The following is a 16,382-nucleotide window of genomic DNA, read 5'->3' as shown; positions in this document are numbered from 1 at the left end:
GTCAGCGACAGAATGCAGAGAGTTCCAGATGTTCTCTGGAACAGAAACTCAAGGAAAAAGAAAAGGAATTTCAAGAGGTAAGATTAGACACTTCTATCACTTACAGAGTGACCCCCTGATACAATAAGTCATGAAAGATGGCAGCTATTATTTCCGGGGCAAACGAGATACCACACATTCTGCTAGTTCCTGGGTGAAAGGGGGGACTTGAGACCATTTGTTTTATAGTCTAGAATGGCAGTTTTCAACTGGGGTGAATTTGTGTTAGCCTCATCTGCGGACACACCCATTGATTTAGAAAGAGGGGAAGGGAGGGAGAGAGAAAGAGAGGAGAGAAACATCGACATGAGAGAGAAACATAGATAGGTTGCTTCTTGCATGTGCCTTGGGCACCAAGACCATAACCTGGGCACATGCCCCAAATAGGAATTGAACCTGTGACCCTTTGGTGTCCAACCAACTGAGTCATTCCACCCAGAGTAACTGGAATAATCTTTTTTTTTTCTTCCCAGGGGATATTTAGCAATATCTGGGGACATGTTTTAGTGTCACAACTGGGATGGGTGAGTTGGGGGCTACCAGCATTTAGTGGCTAGGGGCCAGGATGCTGGTAAACATCCTTTAATACAGGACAGTCCCTTAGAGAAAGGCATTTTCCCCAGCCCAAAATATGAGCAGTGCCAAAGCTGCCTGTACCTGGTGTAGCACTAGGGTGGTAGAAAAACAAAACAAAACAAAACAAAACAAAACAAAACAAAACCCAATAACAACCAAAAACATACGAGCACACTTACATGTCAAATAAAAAGCAACTGCAAATGTAACTCTGGTGTCCTTATGCACTTATCCAAGTTCATTGTTGACATATACTTTGCATCACTGTCAATCTGAAGTGGTGCATGGTATTTGAAATTTTGAACTCCATTCTTGAGTGCATTTGATTTCTCAGGAAAACCATGAGGGTTTCAGCTCAGCTGTCCTCTCTTTTGCCACTGGATATTTCAAAGAGAGGGGACTGATTTCAGAGTGGTGGTGTGGTCAACAGGTAGACTCTTGTCCTGGCCCTTGGAGATCAGGATTGTATGACTGGGGCCTGTGCTCAGGCTGCTGATGTTTATCACCGTGGGGATGGTCAGCTATGCTCCCTGTAGTCTCTGGCTCCACCATCACATATCCTATGGGACGACCGTGTCACCCTGGAACCTGCCTGTGGACCATCGCCGGTGCTGAGAGTATGTATTTTGCTTTTCAGGAGCTCTCCCGTCAACAGCGTGCCTTACAAATTTTGGACCAAGAGAGCTTGCAGGTGAAAGGCAGACTCACGCAGGAGCTGCAGCAGGCCAAGAACACTCGCAACATCCTGCAGGCAGAGCTGGATAAAGTAGGCACTCCTCACTTCATTCCCTCTCCTTGTCCTTGGACATGTTGTGTCCCACAGCTGACCTGGGAAGCTATGAAGGGAAAAAGGCTCCAACCTCACACTCCTTCCTTTCCAACAGGAAAACAGAGGGAAGCTGTCTAAGTCTGGCTTCTCTCATTTGGAGAAGAGGACTGTGAGTGAGTGAGAGAGTGAGGAGTGAGGTTCTCAGATGTCAGGATCTGTGGAGCTCTCTGACATTCTGGTTATTGACCAGATCACTGGGTGGGAAATCACCTGGTGGGAGCGCTCCCAAATCATTGTGCCCCGCAACAGTCAAAGCACTGAAAATTATGTCACCTTGCTTGTTTAGCACTCCCTTCAAAAATGATGCCATCCAGTTGTGTGGCTTTAGGTTTTCTCTCTGTGGTGTTGGCTGCCATGCTCATATCTCTGGCTGGGACATCAGTCCTGAACTTGAGACTCACGTATATGTCTGACCTTTCTACTCAGCATGTCTAAAAGGCATCTCACACTTCACATGTCAGTACTGGAACTCGAGCTGCTTGTTCAGTCTCGCTCCTTCCTTCTGCTTTCTCATCCCAGGAAATGTCGATTGTGGTCTTTACATTGCACAGGCCCAGTGCTACCTGTCATCTTGAACTCTGCTTTTTCTCTCATTCCTCAAAGTGCTTCATTACTACTCAGCCAAGGCCACCTTTATTTATTCACGTGCTTGCCCGTGTGTGTATGGGTGTATGTGTGTGCACACGGAGATTTCTGTGCATGTGTGTATGGGTGTGTGTGCATTACATATAGCACATTAAAACTCTTGTGTTGAAACACCATGTATATAGAGTAAATGTTTAATGATAAAGGATTATCGGGTGTGCTGTCTTGTATCCATTATCTGTATCAGGGTAGTGTTTTCAGCTACCCCTGAAACCCTTCAGGTGCTACATTCCTGCCTGCTAAGAACACACTTGGCTTTATATCTGTGTGTATTTTACACAGAGTATGACTACTTTCACCACCTCTGTGGCTCTGTAGGGCCCCAGACCATGTCCTCTCCTGCCTGGGTTACTGTTCTTGCCTCGTCCTCGTCTCCCTGCTCTGCACTTCTTCCTCAGTCTCTTTACATCCAGTGGCCAGATGGATCTTAACGTCCCAGTCACATCGTGCCACTCTCCTGAGAAGCCTGCAGTCAGACCTGTGTCTTCCACAGCAGGAGTCTCCACCCACCTAGAGGGCCTCAGTTCTCTTATTTAGTGACTCTTGTATTATACAAGAAGACGTGATGATTTATGAAGTCAACAGCAGAAAACTACTTGGTCTTATTTTTCTCTCTGTAGGCCACATCCGGAAAGCACCAGCTTGAAAGAGAATTGGAAGAGTTGAAGCAACATTTGGGCAAAACCCAAGAGGCCTTACAGACGAGTCAAACCATGGAAAATGAGCTGAGGAGGAGCAGTGAGGTGAGTGAGGAGCAGACACGAGAATTTGTCAGCTTCTGTTCAGGATACAGTGACAGAGAATCTCTACACCGTTTCTCAGTAGCTTGTCATGACCGTACCATTTTCCATTTTATTTGCCAGAATGATTTATGAAGTATTTGGTGTACAACCTATGACTTAGACCATGATGCTTTCTTTCCCTTTCTATTTGGATGTAATTACTCTGCATAGAGATTATAGGACAATATGACTTGTGTTTAGGAAGATATACTAGTCTTGATATGAAAGATTGTTTTAGACCCTCTGGGAAATGGAAGAATGCAAGAAAACAAGGGACTTTCTACCTGGAAGGAAACAAAATTGGTGATGGGGTGAGGACGTAATTTAAATCCCTTCCCAAGGGTTGCGTTTGAGTCACAAAATATTAAAACCCTGGTGGAAAGTCAGTGATTTAAGTGAGCAAAAGCGAATGTCAGAGGAAGAGGTTTTAGCTTCAAATTCTTATGAAAACATCAAGTAATTATAAGTTCTGTGATCTGGCCTCACAAGTAAAATTGGCCTGTGTGTTGAGCATAGTTTCAGTGTCTTTGTAGGGTCACTATAGGGCTACGCTGTCGTTGCTCCTACTGATTTTATTGATAACTTTAATTTGGCTTCTCTCTGAGTGTTTTTAGTGGGCTGGAGTTTATTAGAAAGGGCTTCATGAAGATCCATTTTGGGACACTCAGTAGAGTGAAACCATTTGGATTGAGCCATGAATCAGTGCTATACTATGAAGAAGCACAGCAGAAGAGTAGAAGTTTCCTGTCCATCATATGTCACAGGGAGGCCCTGGCCAGGTGGTTCAGCGGGTTGGAGCATTATGGTTATACCCGAAGGTTGTGGGTTGCATCCTCAGTTGGGGCTTGTAGAGGAGGCAACCGATCGACGTGTTCCTCTCACATCCATGTTTCACTTTCTTTCTCTCTTGTTCTCTTTCTCTAAAATCAATAAACATATCTTCAGTTGAGGATTTACAAAAACGTCACAGGAAACAAAACTTTCAATCTATTCTTGAAACATGTGGCCGTTTCTTATTGACTGAAATGATTCTCTTTATAAAAATGCTCTACCCAGAATAGTTATTTGTGCAGGAGAGGAGAGTAGAAATGTACTCCACCCCCACCTTTGACGAGTGTAACATTATTGTAAAGTCAGAGCCTCTGGTGTAACAAACCGGTGACTGTCTATCAGCCAGCCTCGGAGGGTTCTACAGCTGGAGACAGCAGGCCGGAGTTCCACCACCTGAGTGGAAGGAAGCTTCCTGTCAAGTGATGGTTTCCTCAGTGAACGCTTTAAAATGGAAGCGTTTTGTTTCAACAAAACAAATGTTTGCCTTTTGGCCAGTGGGGACTAAGCAGCAGATGCTTTGGCTGACATATCCGCAAGCAGACTGGCACCGAACTCATCACTCCGCGAGCTTCCCTTTCATCCGAGAACTCTCCCGCGACTCCAGTGGGTGCCTGGTGAAAACCTTCTGTAAAAGCAGTCTTCTGCTCAAGAGCGTTCAAAGACCTTTCGAAGGGTCCACTTGGCCAGGCTCAGCAGTGGGCTGATCATGACCTTGCAGGTGATTCCGAAGGTTGTGCATCCCCACAGGGTGTGGTGGGTCAGTTGTTGAGCTGTCTGCCCTGAACTCACCTGGAATCAGTTCAGTGCCCACCTTGTTTCACTTCCATGAGTATTTCATTGACCTCTGTGTCCATGAGGGCAGTTGTGTGCAAGGGCTTAGCCCAGGGCCAGGGAATTCACTTAGTATCTGTCTTAATTGTGTGTGGGTGTGTCTTCTTTCAAAGAAGATGGAAGACTCAAAGGATTTATCTGGCCCTTGCATTTTCGATTGGCACTGGGATCCAAGATGTGGTTTACCCAGTTCGAGCGGTGGCAAAATTTCACGGTAAAATGTTAGTGGCTCTATAGTGAGTGATATCAGAAACTGCATTGGTTTTCTGCCACCTCCCTGTGGGGTGACCTTGGGAAAATGACTTTGCCTTGAGTCTGACTCTCCTCATCTGCATATGGGGATGAATAATACCCCTTCCTTTTTAAAGCTGAACTGATGGTTTAGTTGAACACTGGCCAGCACACTAGTGCTCAGCAGATCATTGCAGTTCATCTGCTCATTGCTCTGCTCTTTACCACTGTTATGACCTGTTTGCTGTCACCCATAGCACAGCAGGTGATGAGCCAGGGGACAGAGCATTTGACATTGGACGCATTGAGAAGGTTTGCCTGTTCTATCACTCTGGGTCTCTTTCTGTTACTAATCATGAGTAAGTACAAACAAATTTAGCACACTGATAGGTTTTGCATGCCAAATTAACATAACAGTTGTACTGAAATTCTCCTTGTTTGTGTTCCCAAACTAATGCACCGCTCAAAATGAGAAATGATCAATAGTGGGAACGTGATTTAATGGCCTGATCTAGGGCAAAGTTAACATTTTCTATCAAAGTGAATGGACGGTTCAGATAATCTGTTCATCCTGCACTGGCTGCCAGCCCCGGAACACTGGGGTTAGGCAATCATGTACCAGCATTGGACAGCCAAAACTAGCGCAACATTGGTTTGGGGACCTTCTGGGCGCAGGGGTGTGTATTACCCCAGGTCCCCTAAGGAGCTTGGTCTGGCAGGAAGGATGAGGTGGAAGGGAAAAACACATTCTTTGCCTCCATCCCTTGTACACCAAACAGATTTGGCCCCGGCAGGGGACGTATTAAGCTTCATTCATGGATGGGATCATGAAATAGCACACGGGAGCTGAAATTTGTTTTTTCTTGCTCCAGGAAAGGGTGCCTCCCTGGCCATCCATAAAAAGAAGTTGATCTGGGTAGAATAGCTGGCTAAGCTCTAGTGCTCGCTTATGGCTATAGGGACTTTTGTTGCATTTTTCCAGACTTATGCTCACTTTTGCAAATCATGTCAGGATGCAAGAGATGACTAGGAGAACATATCCTTTTGTGCTTAACTTGTTGTCCATAGTGAGCTACCCAATCAAGTCTTAAGTGGCTGTGGCCTTGCAGATAAAACTACCTGCTTGTGGATGGCAGCCTACAATTCCATTTTCAGATGTTCATTTCCCTAGTTGTGGCCTTTTAAAGTTCTTGAGTTGTTCATAGCTGTAGCATTAGAGGTGGGCTGGCTGAATATTTCTACCCTAGAAACCTGTATTTATGGAGCTAAGACCAGAATAGAGAAAGACATGTCAACCCTTCCATTTAACTTCCTACTCATGTTAGTGTCTCTAGTTACAGACAGAGGCAGATGGAGACCAACAGACACCTTAACGGGAGTTGTCCCCTCTCTTTCTGTGGCACACACAGCTTTGCATATGATGCCTTCTCTGCTTTCTTGCCACCTTCAGATGTAGATGCCAACTGATCTGATTAATGTTGTAGAAAGAAAATGTTTGATAGGTTGCAAAGGAAGAATACTAAGTCAACCAAGGTGGTTAAATTCTAGTCACTCTCTCTCATGTTGAAGTCATTCCGCTGGTCTTAGCACTGATCAAGCTGATCTGGCTGTTCTTAGGAAGATCTAGCTGCTCTTTTGGGAAGAAATGCTAATAATGCCTCATTGCCCTCGTTGGAGTGCTTTCAGGTATTTTTCCTCTCATTTCTGTGATATATTCACGGTGATGATCCTGAGTTTGAAGAGCCACCAGGAGACTGTAGTGTTTATAGTTTAATGATGTTGGTGTAAGTCAATAACATCATTGTAACTAAATGATCCTTGTTTGTACACTTGAACATGGCCTTGTGTGACTGAAGGTCAACTTCTCTTGGGGTCAGATGGAGCAGCCCTTCCTTTCTGAATGATGTCTTAATTTGCCAACATGGCAGGGAGGCAGGATTAGGACAAAGACAGGAGTTTAACTACAACAGGCTCTGACTTTCTTTTTAAAAAAAATATATTTTATTGATTTTGTCATTACCATGTCCCATTCCCCCCCTTCATTCCCCTCCACCCTGTACACCCCCTCCCCCACCATTCCTTCCCACTTTAGTTCATGTCCTTGTGTCACAAGTTCTTTAGCTTCTACATTTCAAATACTATTCTTGTCCTCCCCCCTGTCTATTTTCTACCTACCGTCTGTGCTACTTATTCTCTATACCTTCTCCCCCCTCCCACTCCCCTGTTGCTAACCCTCCATGTGATCCTCCATTTCTATGGTTCGCTCCTAATCTAGCTGTCCTCTTAATTTGCTTTTTGAGGTGTGGTTCTTAATAACTGTGAGTTTGCTGTCCTTTCACTGTTCATATCTTTTATCTTCTTTTTCTTAGATAAATCCCTTTAACATGTCATATAATAAGGGCTTGGTGATGATGAACTCCTTGAACTTGACCTTATCTGAGAAGCACTTTATCTGCCCTCCCATTGTAAATGAAAGCTTTGCGGGATAGAATCTTGGATGTAGGTCTTTGGATTTCATGACTTGGAATACTTCTTTCCAGCCCCTTCTTGCCTGTAGGGTCTCTTTTGAGAAATCCACTGATAACCTGATAGGAACTCCTTTGTAGGTGACTGTCCCCTTAGCTCTTGCTGCTTCTAGGATTCTCTCCTTCATTTTAATCTTGGCTAATGTAATGATGATGTGCCTTGGTGTGTTCCTTCTTGTGTCCAACTTCTTTGGGACTCTCTGAGCTTCCTGGATTTCCTGGAAGTCTATTTCCTCTGCCAGATTGGGGAAATTCTCCTTTATTATTTGTTCAGGTAAGTTTTCCACTTGTTGCTGTTCCTCTTCCCCTTCTGGTACCCCTATAATTCGGATGTTGGAACGTTTAAAGATGTCCTGAAGGTTCCTAAGCCTCTCCTCATTTTTTGAATTCTTGTTTCTTCATTCTTTTCTGTTTGGTCATTTTTTCCTTTCTTCTGGTCAATTCCACTGATTTGAGTCCCAGTTTCCTTTTCATTGCTATTGGTTTCCTGTGCATTTCCCTTCATTTCACTTAGTTTAGCCTTCATTTGTTCCTCCAATTTGTGACTAAAATCAACCAGTTCTGTGAGCATCCTGATCACCAGTGTTTTGAACTGTGCATCTGATAGGTTGGCTATCTCTTTGTCGTTTAGAAGTATTGGCTCTGGGGCTTTGAGTTGTTATTCTTGAGCCATAATGTTTTGTACCATTTGCGCCTGTTATGTATGAGGAGCGGAGCCTTAGGTGTTCACCAGGGCCGGGCTACCCAGGTCGCTGGTTTGTGATACTGTTTGTGGGGGTGGGGTCAGAGAGGGACAATAGCGGTCCCCTCTGCTGCTTCCCACTGCTGGGACCTGCAAAGTCTGTCTCACTGCTTGCTCCTTCACCTGCTTGATCTGTGTGCAAATGTGTGACCTCGGTCAGCCTGCCGCCTTGCGCCCTCAGTGGGTCAGCCCATTGCAACTCTACACCTGGGATCCACCCACTGACTGCCTGCCTGGGTCTCGCACCTGGGTCGGCCTGGTGGATCTTTCCTGCCCGACCCCGCTCTGCTGCTGGCTCTGCCCCTCTTACTGGTCTGGCTGAATGGTTCATTGTTGTCGGACTTCAGTATAGTTCAATTATCTGTGGTTTGGCTGTGTTTTTGTGGCTAAAACTTTGCTGTTTTTAAACTTGGTTGTGTGAGAAGGCACAGTGTTTCCACCTATGCCTCCATCTTGGCAGAAGTCCGCTCTGACTTTTCTTGATGACGAAATGAACATGTACGCATGAACAGAGCTGGTGCCAGCAACTTTTCAAGTACTTCCTCCTGGCCACATTCTCCCTTGTCTTGAACTTGGCTTTGCTACCTCAGTACCCATCTGCTGATGGTAACCAGACTGATCATTAAAGGCAGTTTTCCAACATAGTGCTGCCAGGGCCATCTGCTTTCCAACAGTGTAGTAAGGCTTGGGAGGCTAGCTCTTAATCATTTCTTTAAAAATTTTCCCCTACTCCTCACAGGGTTATTTTTAAGTGCATTTATTTTCATTTTTAATTTTTTTATTGTTGTCCAAGTACAGCTGTCTCCATTTTCACCCCCCGCACGCCTGCCTCCCACCCTTGAAACTACCCACTTTGGCTTTGTCCATGTGTCCTTTATACACGTTCCTTGATGGCCCCTCCCCTATTTTCCTCTATTAGCCCCTCTCCCATCCTCCTCCTGGTTACTGTCAGTTTGTTCTTCATTTCAGTGTCTCTGGTTATATGTTGCTTGCTCGTTTTTTATGTTTTTTTTTTAAAGTTAGTCTTATGAATTTTCACCTGAAGGATGTGAGGCCCTTACTTCTGTGAGTGAATGCCAGGTCTCTGTGTTCCAAAGGGAGGTATGTCATACAGGCTGAGGTACTTATTAGTTACAATATCACCTAAGGTTGGGAAACAGGTTGAGGAAATAGAGGATTTATGATAGTTTCTATCTTCTGTGGTTAATAAGCAATAGCCCTCTTATCTGGCATACAAATATTACCTGGTTTTAAGATTGAAAAAGTTACATATGTCATTCTGGATAATACAGTGGGGGTGCATCTGCATCTCTGCTACTTTATTTGCACTTTGTTTCATGGACACTCCATTGGATCAGGTGCCCAAAGTCTCTGTTCTCCCTGTGAAAGCTTCAGCTCCTCCATGGAGAATGAACTCTCGCTTCTGTGCTCCAGCCTGGGTCCCCACAGCACAGGCCCCCTCTCTAGTCATTAGTACTTGCCCATGTTATTAAGTGGTGGGTGTCACTTCTTTCTGAGGCCATTGCTCTGTATTTCTTATATTATGGCTTTTTATAAGGCCTATTCCAGCTAATTGGTCATTGGAGATATTTTGAGAAACACTTCATGCAATGCATTGACTCCTAAAGACATGCCTGTAATAGTGAAAATTAAGATTGTTTTCAATTGTGAAGGAAACATGTTTCCTGTGAATGTATGTTGTTCCTTAGCACATCAGACTTTGCAAAGATATAGTTGATCATTCAGGTGTGATAAGGACTCGGAGCTTATGTTCTTGAGGGACACTTCAATGGGATTTTCCATCTCAGTGAAATTTTGAACAGGCTTAGAGACAACCAGAAAGTTGAAACCAATCGTTTCCTCAAAGCAAAACGATTGCCATCGGATTTGGGTGTTTTGCTTGTGTTTTAACTTCTGTCCATAAAATCACTGGGTTAAGTCAGAATGTCTAATTGTATAAAGTGCTCAAAGGGAAGGTGTGACTCTTCCCCCCATGAGATACACCACTGGTTCCATTAGGAACTCTTACTGAGGCAGAAGTCATAGTTTGCTGGAGCATTCATTTTGAGTATAACCAAGTCAACTTGTGCTTTAGGAAATGAAGAAGGAAAACAGTTTCCTCAAGAGTCAGTCTGAGCAAAGTGTCAGAGAAGTCTGCCAGCTGCAGGAAGAACTGAAGAAGACCAAGCAGTGTTTGAGTCAGAGCCAGAATTCTGCAGAGGAAATGAGGGGTAAGTAAAACTTGGTGATATGGACTGATTTCCTAAGCTAGTGTATGGAGGATGTGGATGGCATTAGAAACTTTGAAGTTTTCTATCTGGTCTCCCAGGAAGAAGTCTGCAGTGGATGTGGAAATAGTTTTGTCTCTTCTACTTTTTAGTTTCTGGAGGGATAGTTGGACCCTTTTTTAATTGAAATACTAGCACCCCCAAATGCCTGTTTTTCAGCACTTAGAAACTGAGGGTGCATGTTTTCCACACAAAAAGAAATTGTCAGTTCTGCCTGTGTCCCCAGAGTGCTGTTGTCTGTCCCCAACGTGTTTATCAGTGACACTCAGGCAGCTTGTCTCCTCACTCTTTCCCTTACAATGGAAACTCCCTACATGAAGTGCGTGTTTTCCCAGCCCTTAATGACCATCGGTTTGTGATGACTTACTTCACTAAATGATTTTGTCTTTACTGTAGAGCCACAGAATCATGCTATCCACACCAAATGAATCTGCCACTTGTTACCCATTTTTAGGTGTACCATAGGTCTTCTTGTTACATTTAGTTTCTCAGCTTGGGTATGTGCACATCCAGGATTTCTCTAAACCTGACATTGTGGATCATGGAATTATGGGTCACACTTCTCTGTGACTGTTTTCTTTTTCAAATTCCCATGTCCCCGAGATGGCTTTGAATAGTTCCACCACAGTAGGTAGAAATGCCAGTCTTTCTTGAAAGAAAACCAGCGGAAAAGTGAAACGTTTGGGCATTTTCCATTGTTGGCCACCAGGATCATTGCTCCAGGTCCCCATAAGCAGAGGAGACTGATAGCTCTTGTAGCCTGTGGAGAGCCATCGCTCAGTAGGTGGACTGAGATTCGTGGGTTAAAACAGGAGTTGGGTCCCACTTATTGTCCCCCCTGCGTTTAGAATACATGCTGCCTTTCTCATCTGCTATGGACAAATGAATTCTCCCTCCATTTATCTGGGGAGTTGGAAGGATGCCTATCACTTTGGAGTGAAAGCTTTGAGGTTATTGTCAACTGGGTGGGGTCAGGGGGTACAGGTGTGTTGCTGGGCAGAAACAAGGTGATAACAAAGTTTGAAAAAGCTCCCAGATGATGCTTAGATTCACAGACACCAGTTGTTCTGTGAGGATGTGGGACATGGGTGATATTCATATAGAGGCCTCGAGAGGTACTGGCGTAAAACATCTTTTCCTCTTTGATACAGAGCCCATGGATTGTGGAGAAAATGGTGGAGCAGTTACACACTTATTCTGGGAAATCAGAATTACTCCTCAGTGAAGGGAGTCTTTCTACCTCAGTGCTCCTTTTGTCCCAGTTTTCTCTCTCTGAATAATTATTTCATACGAGGTGAAAACTATAGGCACACCTCAGAGATAGGGCAGGCTCGGTTCCAACCAGTGCAATAAAGTGAGTGCCACATAATAAAGTGGTCCATGACCTTTTTGCTGGTGGAGGGTCTTGCTTTCCATATGTCAAACACACAACTGGGAAGCACAATAAAACAGCTATTCCTGTCCATATATACACAAACTCAGAAGAAAAAGTTTCTACTGTTTAGGAAAGTAATCTCTTGGTATTTTATACAACAACACTTTCTTAAGCTGCATACAGAGAAGACGAACAAATGCATTAGCATCCCTAAAAGGACCACGTTTCTCATGGTCTTTTGGAAACTTAAATGATTGTCTGGTGATCTTCTTTGCAGGAGGTGTCTGGACAATAATGGCAATTTTCCCAGGGCTGAGGAGTTGTTAGTGTGCTTTGCAGTTTAGAATTCTTATGAAATCAATATTTAAAACATTGACAATGCTTTTTATTTATTTTTAATAGCTAAGAATGCTTCTCAGGAAACCATGTTAAGAGATCTCCAAGAAAAAATCAATCAGCAAGAGAATTCCTTGACTTCAGAGAAACTGAAGCTTGCCTTGGCTGACCTAGAAAAGCAGCGTGATTGTTCTCAAGACCTTTTGAAGAAAAGGGAATGTCACATTGAGCAACTAAGTGAAAAGTTAAGCAAAACCGAGAGAGAGTCTCAGGCTTTACTGGGTGCTTTGGAGATAAAAAAGAAAGAATGTGAAGAACTGAAAGAAGAGAAAACTCTCTTTTCTCACTGGAAAAGTGAAAATGAACAACTCATAAAGCAGATGAAATCAGAGAATGAAATCTTGCAGAGCAAAATCAGTCAGTTGGAAACTTGTCTTAAGACACAAGAAACAAGAAGCAATGAATACAAAGAGAGAGTAAGCACATTGGAGATGGAAAGAGGAAGTCTGAGTGCGGAGGTGAAGAACCTTCACATTGTCATTGATAAGAAGACAGTGGAGATGGAGACCCAGAAAGCAGCTCAGGGAGAATTCCAGCAGAAAGCCGAGTTGTCAAACCAGAAACATAAGAGAGAAACAGAAAGCATGTGTTTGAAGGTTTCTGAGCTCACTGGGCAAGTTGAAGATCTAAAGCACAAACTTCAGCTACTATCAAGTGAGATAACGGACAAAGACCAGCGTTACCAAGACTTGCACTCTGAATGTGAGAGGCTCAGGGAGCTGCTGACACCTAGTGACTCCTTGGTGACGAACGAGGGTCATCGCCAAAGTCTTCTGGCTTCTGAGCAGCAGTCTGAAGTGAGTAATTCCTTGGTAAATATAACAGGTTTTCAAGGGCATAAAAAACTATTCTGAAGTTTTTTAAAAAATACAAACCAGAACTTTAGGAGCAGGAGTAAACCTTTTTGCGGAGCTGAATTTCTACAGTGATTACATGTAAACACTCTAAAATGAGACATTCCTAAAGATCTTTCTTGAAGTCTCCTGCACAAAATTATATTATAGAGTCAGAAGAGTTCTCTTCAAGAAGTCTATGTCATATGTTTTCACTCTTTGTGAGTTAATAAAGCTCATTTACATATTCCATTGGAGCTTAGGAATGGGGACATGATGTGAATGTTAATATCTCTAGCCCTTTCTGGCTATTTTTAATGTTACAGAGTTACAGCCATGAAACAAATGCAAGAGTTTATTACAGATTACCAAATAATTTTCTAACAATTTACCCTGATCCAAATCTGTGATTTAATATCAGCTGCTTAAAAATACATCTCTTTCTTTATTGAATGTGAAGTTGCTTAGTTACTTACAAGCTTATCCTGGTAGTCTACCGGCTAAACTATGAATGCTATAGAGTCAAGGTGTCTCACTTCATTCCCTCTGCCTGCCATTGTATGATGAAATGGCAAGTGGTGAGGAGGCAACAGGGATAGTCAGGGCAGCTGACCCCTGTTTACCGGGTGACAGGAAGGTGGAGTCCAGATATATGGTTTCTCTCAGAATCCAGATGGTAAGTGCAGGCTTAAGTCCTTGGGCTGACAATCTGGTCGTGACAGCTCACCACCTTCCACTGTTGAAGCATAGCAGAACTGCTAAAGATGGAAGCTGGGCATTCTGGTAAGCCTCCTGTCTGATGATCCAAAAGGACGATTTATATTTAGGCTATCTGAACTGTTCCTAGAGAGAAAAACCATTTGAAATTTGAGTGTGTGCCAGTGTGGATGATCATACAACTAGAGGGTCTGTCTTCATGACAAACACGTCGCCAGTGCCTTGGCCAGACAGGATACCCCCTGAATGTTGGTTTAACTGTGTTGACACTGGGATGGAGAGGAGAGAATGTCATAGGAAATATGTCATTGGAAAGGATGTGTGTAGTAGAGGCAAGAATCCAGTGTCTACAAAGCAAGAATTAAGCCTATTGGATCTTTCCTGATTCTCCCTCAATATTGAAATGCATTCTCATTATATATTACAGCCACAGGTTCTCCAGGGCAGAAGTGACAGCTGTGACACAAACAGGTCAGAAGAAAATGCTTTGGAAAGCAAAGACAGAACATCCAAGCAGGATCTTCGTCCAATCTGTGAGAGAGATGTCCAGCAGGACCTGAGCCCAGATATGGAGAAAGTGACCAAGACTGAGGCAGTCATGCTGGTGGGAGAAGGTTCTCAGGAGCAGTCTCCAGAAACCAGTTGTGATTCCCTAGTGGAAGACAAAGCCCAGGACTTGGCAGGGTGCATTCTTGAATCGTCACTTTCTGGTACTAATGCTTTGGTGCCTATGGATTTTCTAGAGACTAGGGTAACCATTCAGAATCTCCAGCTGCAGGTAAAAGAGACATCAAGTGAGAATTTGAGATTACTTCACACCATAGAGGAACGTGACAAAAATGTTGAAACTTTACTAAGTGAAACAAAAGAGTTAGACTCCAAACTCGATTTACAGGAAGTACAACTAACTACCAAGATTGAAACGTGTGGAGAACTGGGGGAGACAGTTGAGGAACTTAAGAAAGAAACACCAGATTTACTGGAAAAATTGGAATCCTTTTCTTGTGATAACCCAGAGTTCGACCAGAGAGGTGAAAGTTCAGCAGGCCTCAACTCTAGTTTAGAAATGGGTACAACTAAACTGTCACCTGAAATTACTGAAGATAATGTAGCCGAGGTGAATGACAATTGGAGAGAGAGATTTCTCCATGTGCAAAATGAGCTGGAGAGGCTCAAGGCTGAGAAAGGCAACATCAAGCACTGTGTCCACTCTGTGGAAGCCAACTTAGCAATGGTGCAAACAGAGAAGCTACGTTTAGAAAAAGACAACGAAAATAAGCAGGGAGTTATAAACTGCCTTAAGGAAAAACTCTCTGTGGTCACAAGTGAGAGAAACCAGCTTCACGGAGAATTAGATGCTTTGTCAAAAGAAAATGAAGAGCTGTGCCTGATGTCTGAAAAGATGGAGGAGAAAATACGAGAGCTGGAGTTTCATCAAGGAGAGTGTCTGTCTCACATCGATGTGGCAGACGCTGAGCTGAAGGAAAAGACTCAGCTCCTTCAGACTTTGTCCTCTGACATAAGCGAGCTGTTAAAAGAGAAAGCCCACCTTCAGGAGCAGCTGCAGAGTTTGGAAAAGGACTCCCAGGCCCTGTCTCTGGGGAAAAATGAGCTGGAAAGCCAAATGGGGCGGTTGAAAAATGAGAAAGAATTGCTTGTGAGGGAATCCGAAAGCCTGCAGAGCAAATTACATGAAGCAGAACAGGAGAAGCTGACTGTCACGCAAGCGTTGGAGGCTGCCAGGCGAGAGAAGGGCGAGGTCGCTGGGAGGCTGAGCTCCACCCAAGACGAGATGCATCAGCTGAGGAATGGTATGGAGACACTGAGGGTCCGCATTGAGGCTGACGAGAAGAAGCAGCGCCGCATCTTGGAGACACTGAAAGAAAGTGAGAGGAAGAATCGTTCACTTCAGGCTAGGGTTGAGAACCTGGAAAGCGAATTGCAGATGGCAGAAGAAAACCAAGAGATGGTGATTCTTGATGCTGAGAGTTCGAAAGCGGAGGCGGAGACCCTGAAAACACAAGTAGAATCGATGACTGAACACCTGAAAGCTTTAGAATTGGACCTTGTCACGATCAGGTCCGAAAAAGAAACTCTGACTCATCAGCTGCAAGAAAAGCAGGGTCAGGTGTCTGAATTGGACACCTTGCTCTCTTCACTGAAAAACCTATTAGAAGAAAAGGAGCAAGAAAAAATGCACATGCAAGAAGAGTCCAAAGCTGCAGGGGAAATGCTGGAAAGAGAATTGAAAGAGCTGATGAAGGAGGTGGCAACCTTGTGTGAGGACCCAGATACCAGGAAGGTTCCGGAACAGAGCGCCCCAGTGCAGAGAGTGCGGCAGCTGAGCCAGAGCATCAAAAAGCTGAAAGACCAACTAGAAGACAATGACAAGAAGCAGACCCAAGTCTTAGAAAAGCTGCAGGAAAGGAAGCATCAAGCAGATATGCTCAAGGGGGAAGTCGATCAACTCGAAAAAGAACTACAGAAGTCCAAAAAAACCCATGAGCGTGCGACTCAGGAGGCAGAGAACTCCAAAGCAGAGGTAGAGAAGTTAAAAGCCAAAATAGAGGAGATGGCCCCAAGTCTGAGAGATCTGGAAGCAGATCTTGGCAACCTAAGGTCAGAAAAAGAAAATCTGATGAAAGAATTACAAAAAGAGCAAGGGCACGTATCCGAATTAGAAATATTAAAGTCTTCATTTGAAAATTTGTTGCAAGAAAAACAGCAAGAAATTGTCCGGCT

At 44.0% G+C, this 16,382-nt stretch overlaps 1 protein-coding gene across 1 annotated transcript; it reads left to right on the top strand.

The window, feature by feature from the left end:
* Positions 1-5: 5 nt before the first annotated feature.
* LOC119056798 (centromere protein F-like) lies at positions 6-16,377 on the top strand (the record flags this gene model as incomplete). The annotated part of the gene is made up of 6 exons (XM_053662786.1): positions 6-77; positions 1,253-1,381; positions 2,710-2,832; positions 10,127-10,262; positions 12,097-12,887; positions 14,068-16,377. Coding segments are annotated over 6 exons (3,561 nt in total), but the record flags the coding sequence as incomplete, so codon positions are not given.
* Positions 16,378-16,382: the final 5 nt, after the last annotated feature.

Source organism: Artibeus jamaicensis, unplaced genomic scaffold, assembly GCF_021234435.1.
Source record: "Artibeus jamaicensis isolate MK-2021 breed Jamaican fruit bat unplaced genomic scaffold, CSHL_Jam_final contig_2803, whole genome shotgun sequence".
In the NCBI taxonomy this organism is placed as follows: Eukaryota; Metazoa; Chordata; class Mammalia; order Chiroptera; family Phyllostomidae; genus Artibeus; species Artibeus jamaicensis.
The sequence above is the reverse complement of the archived record's forward strand: the minus strand, read 5'-3'. Positions and strand labels throughout refer to the sequence as shown.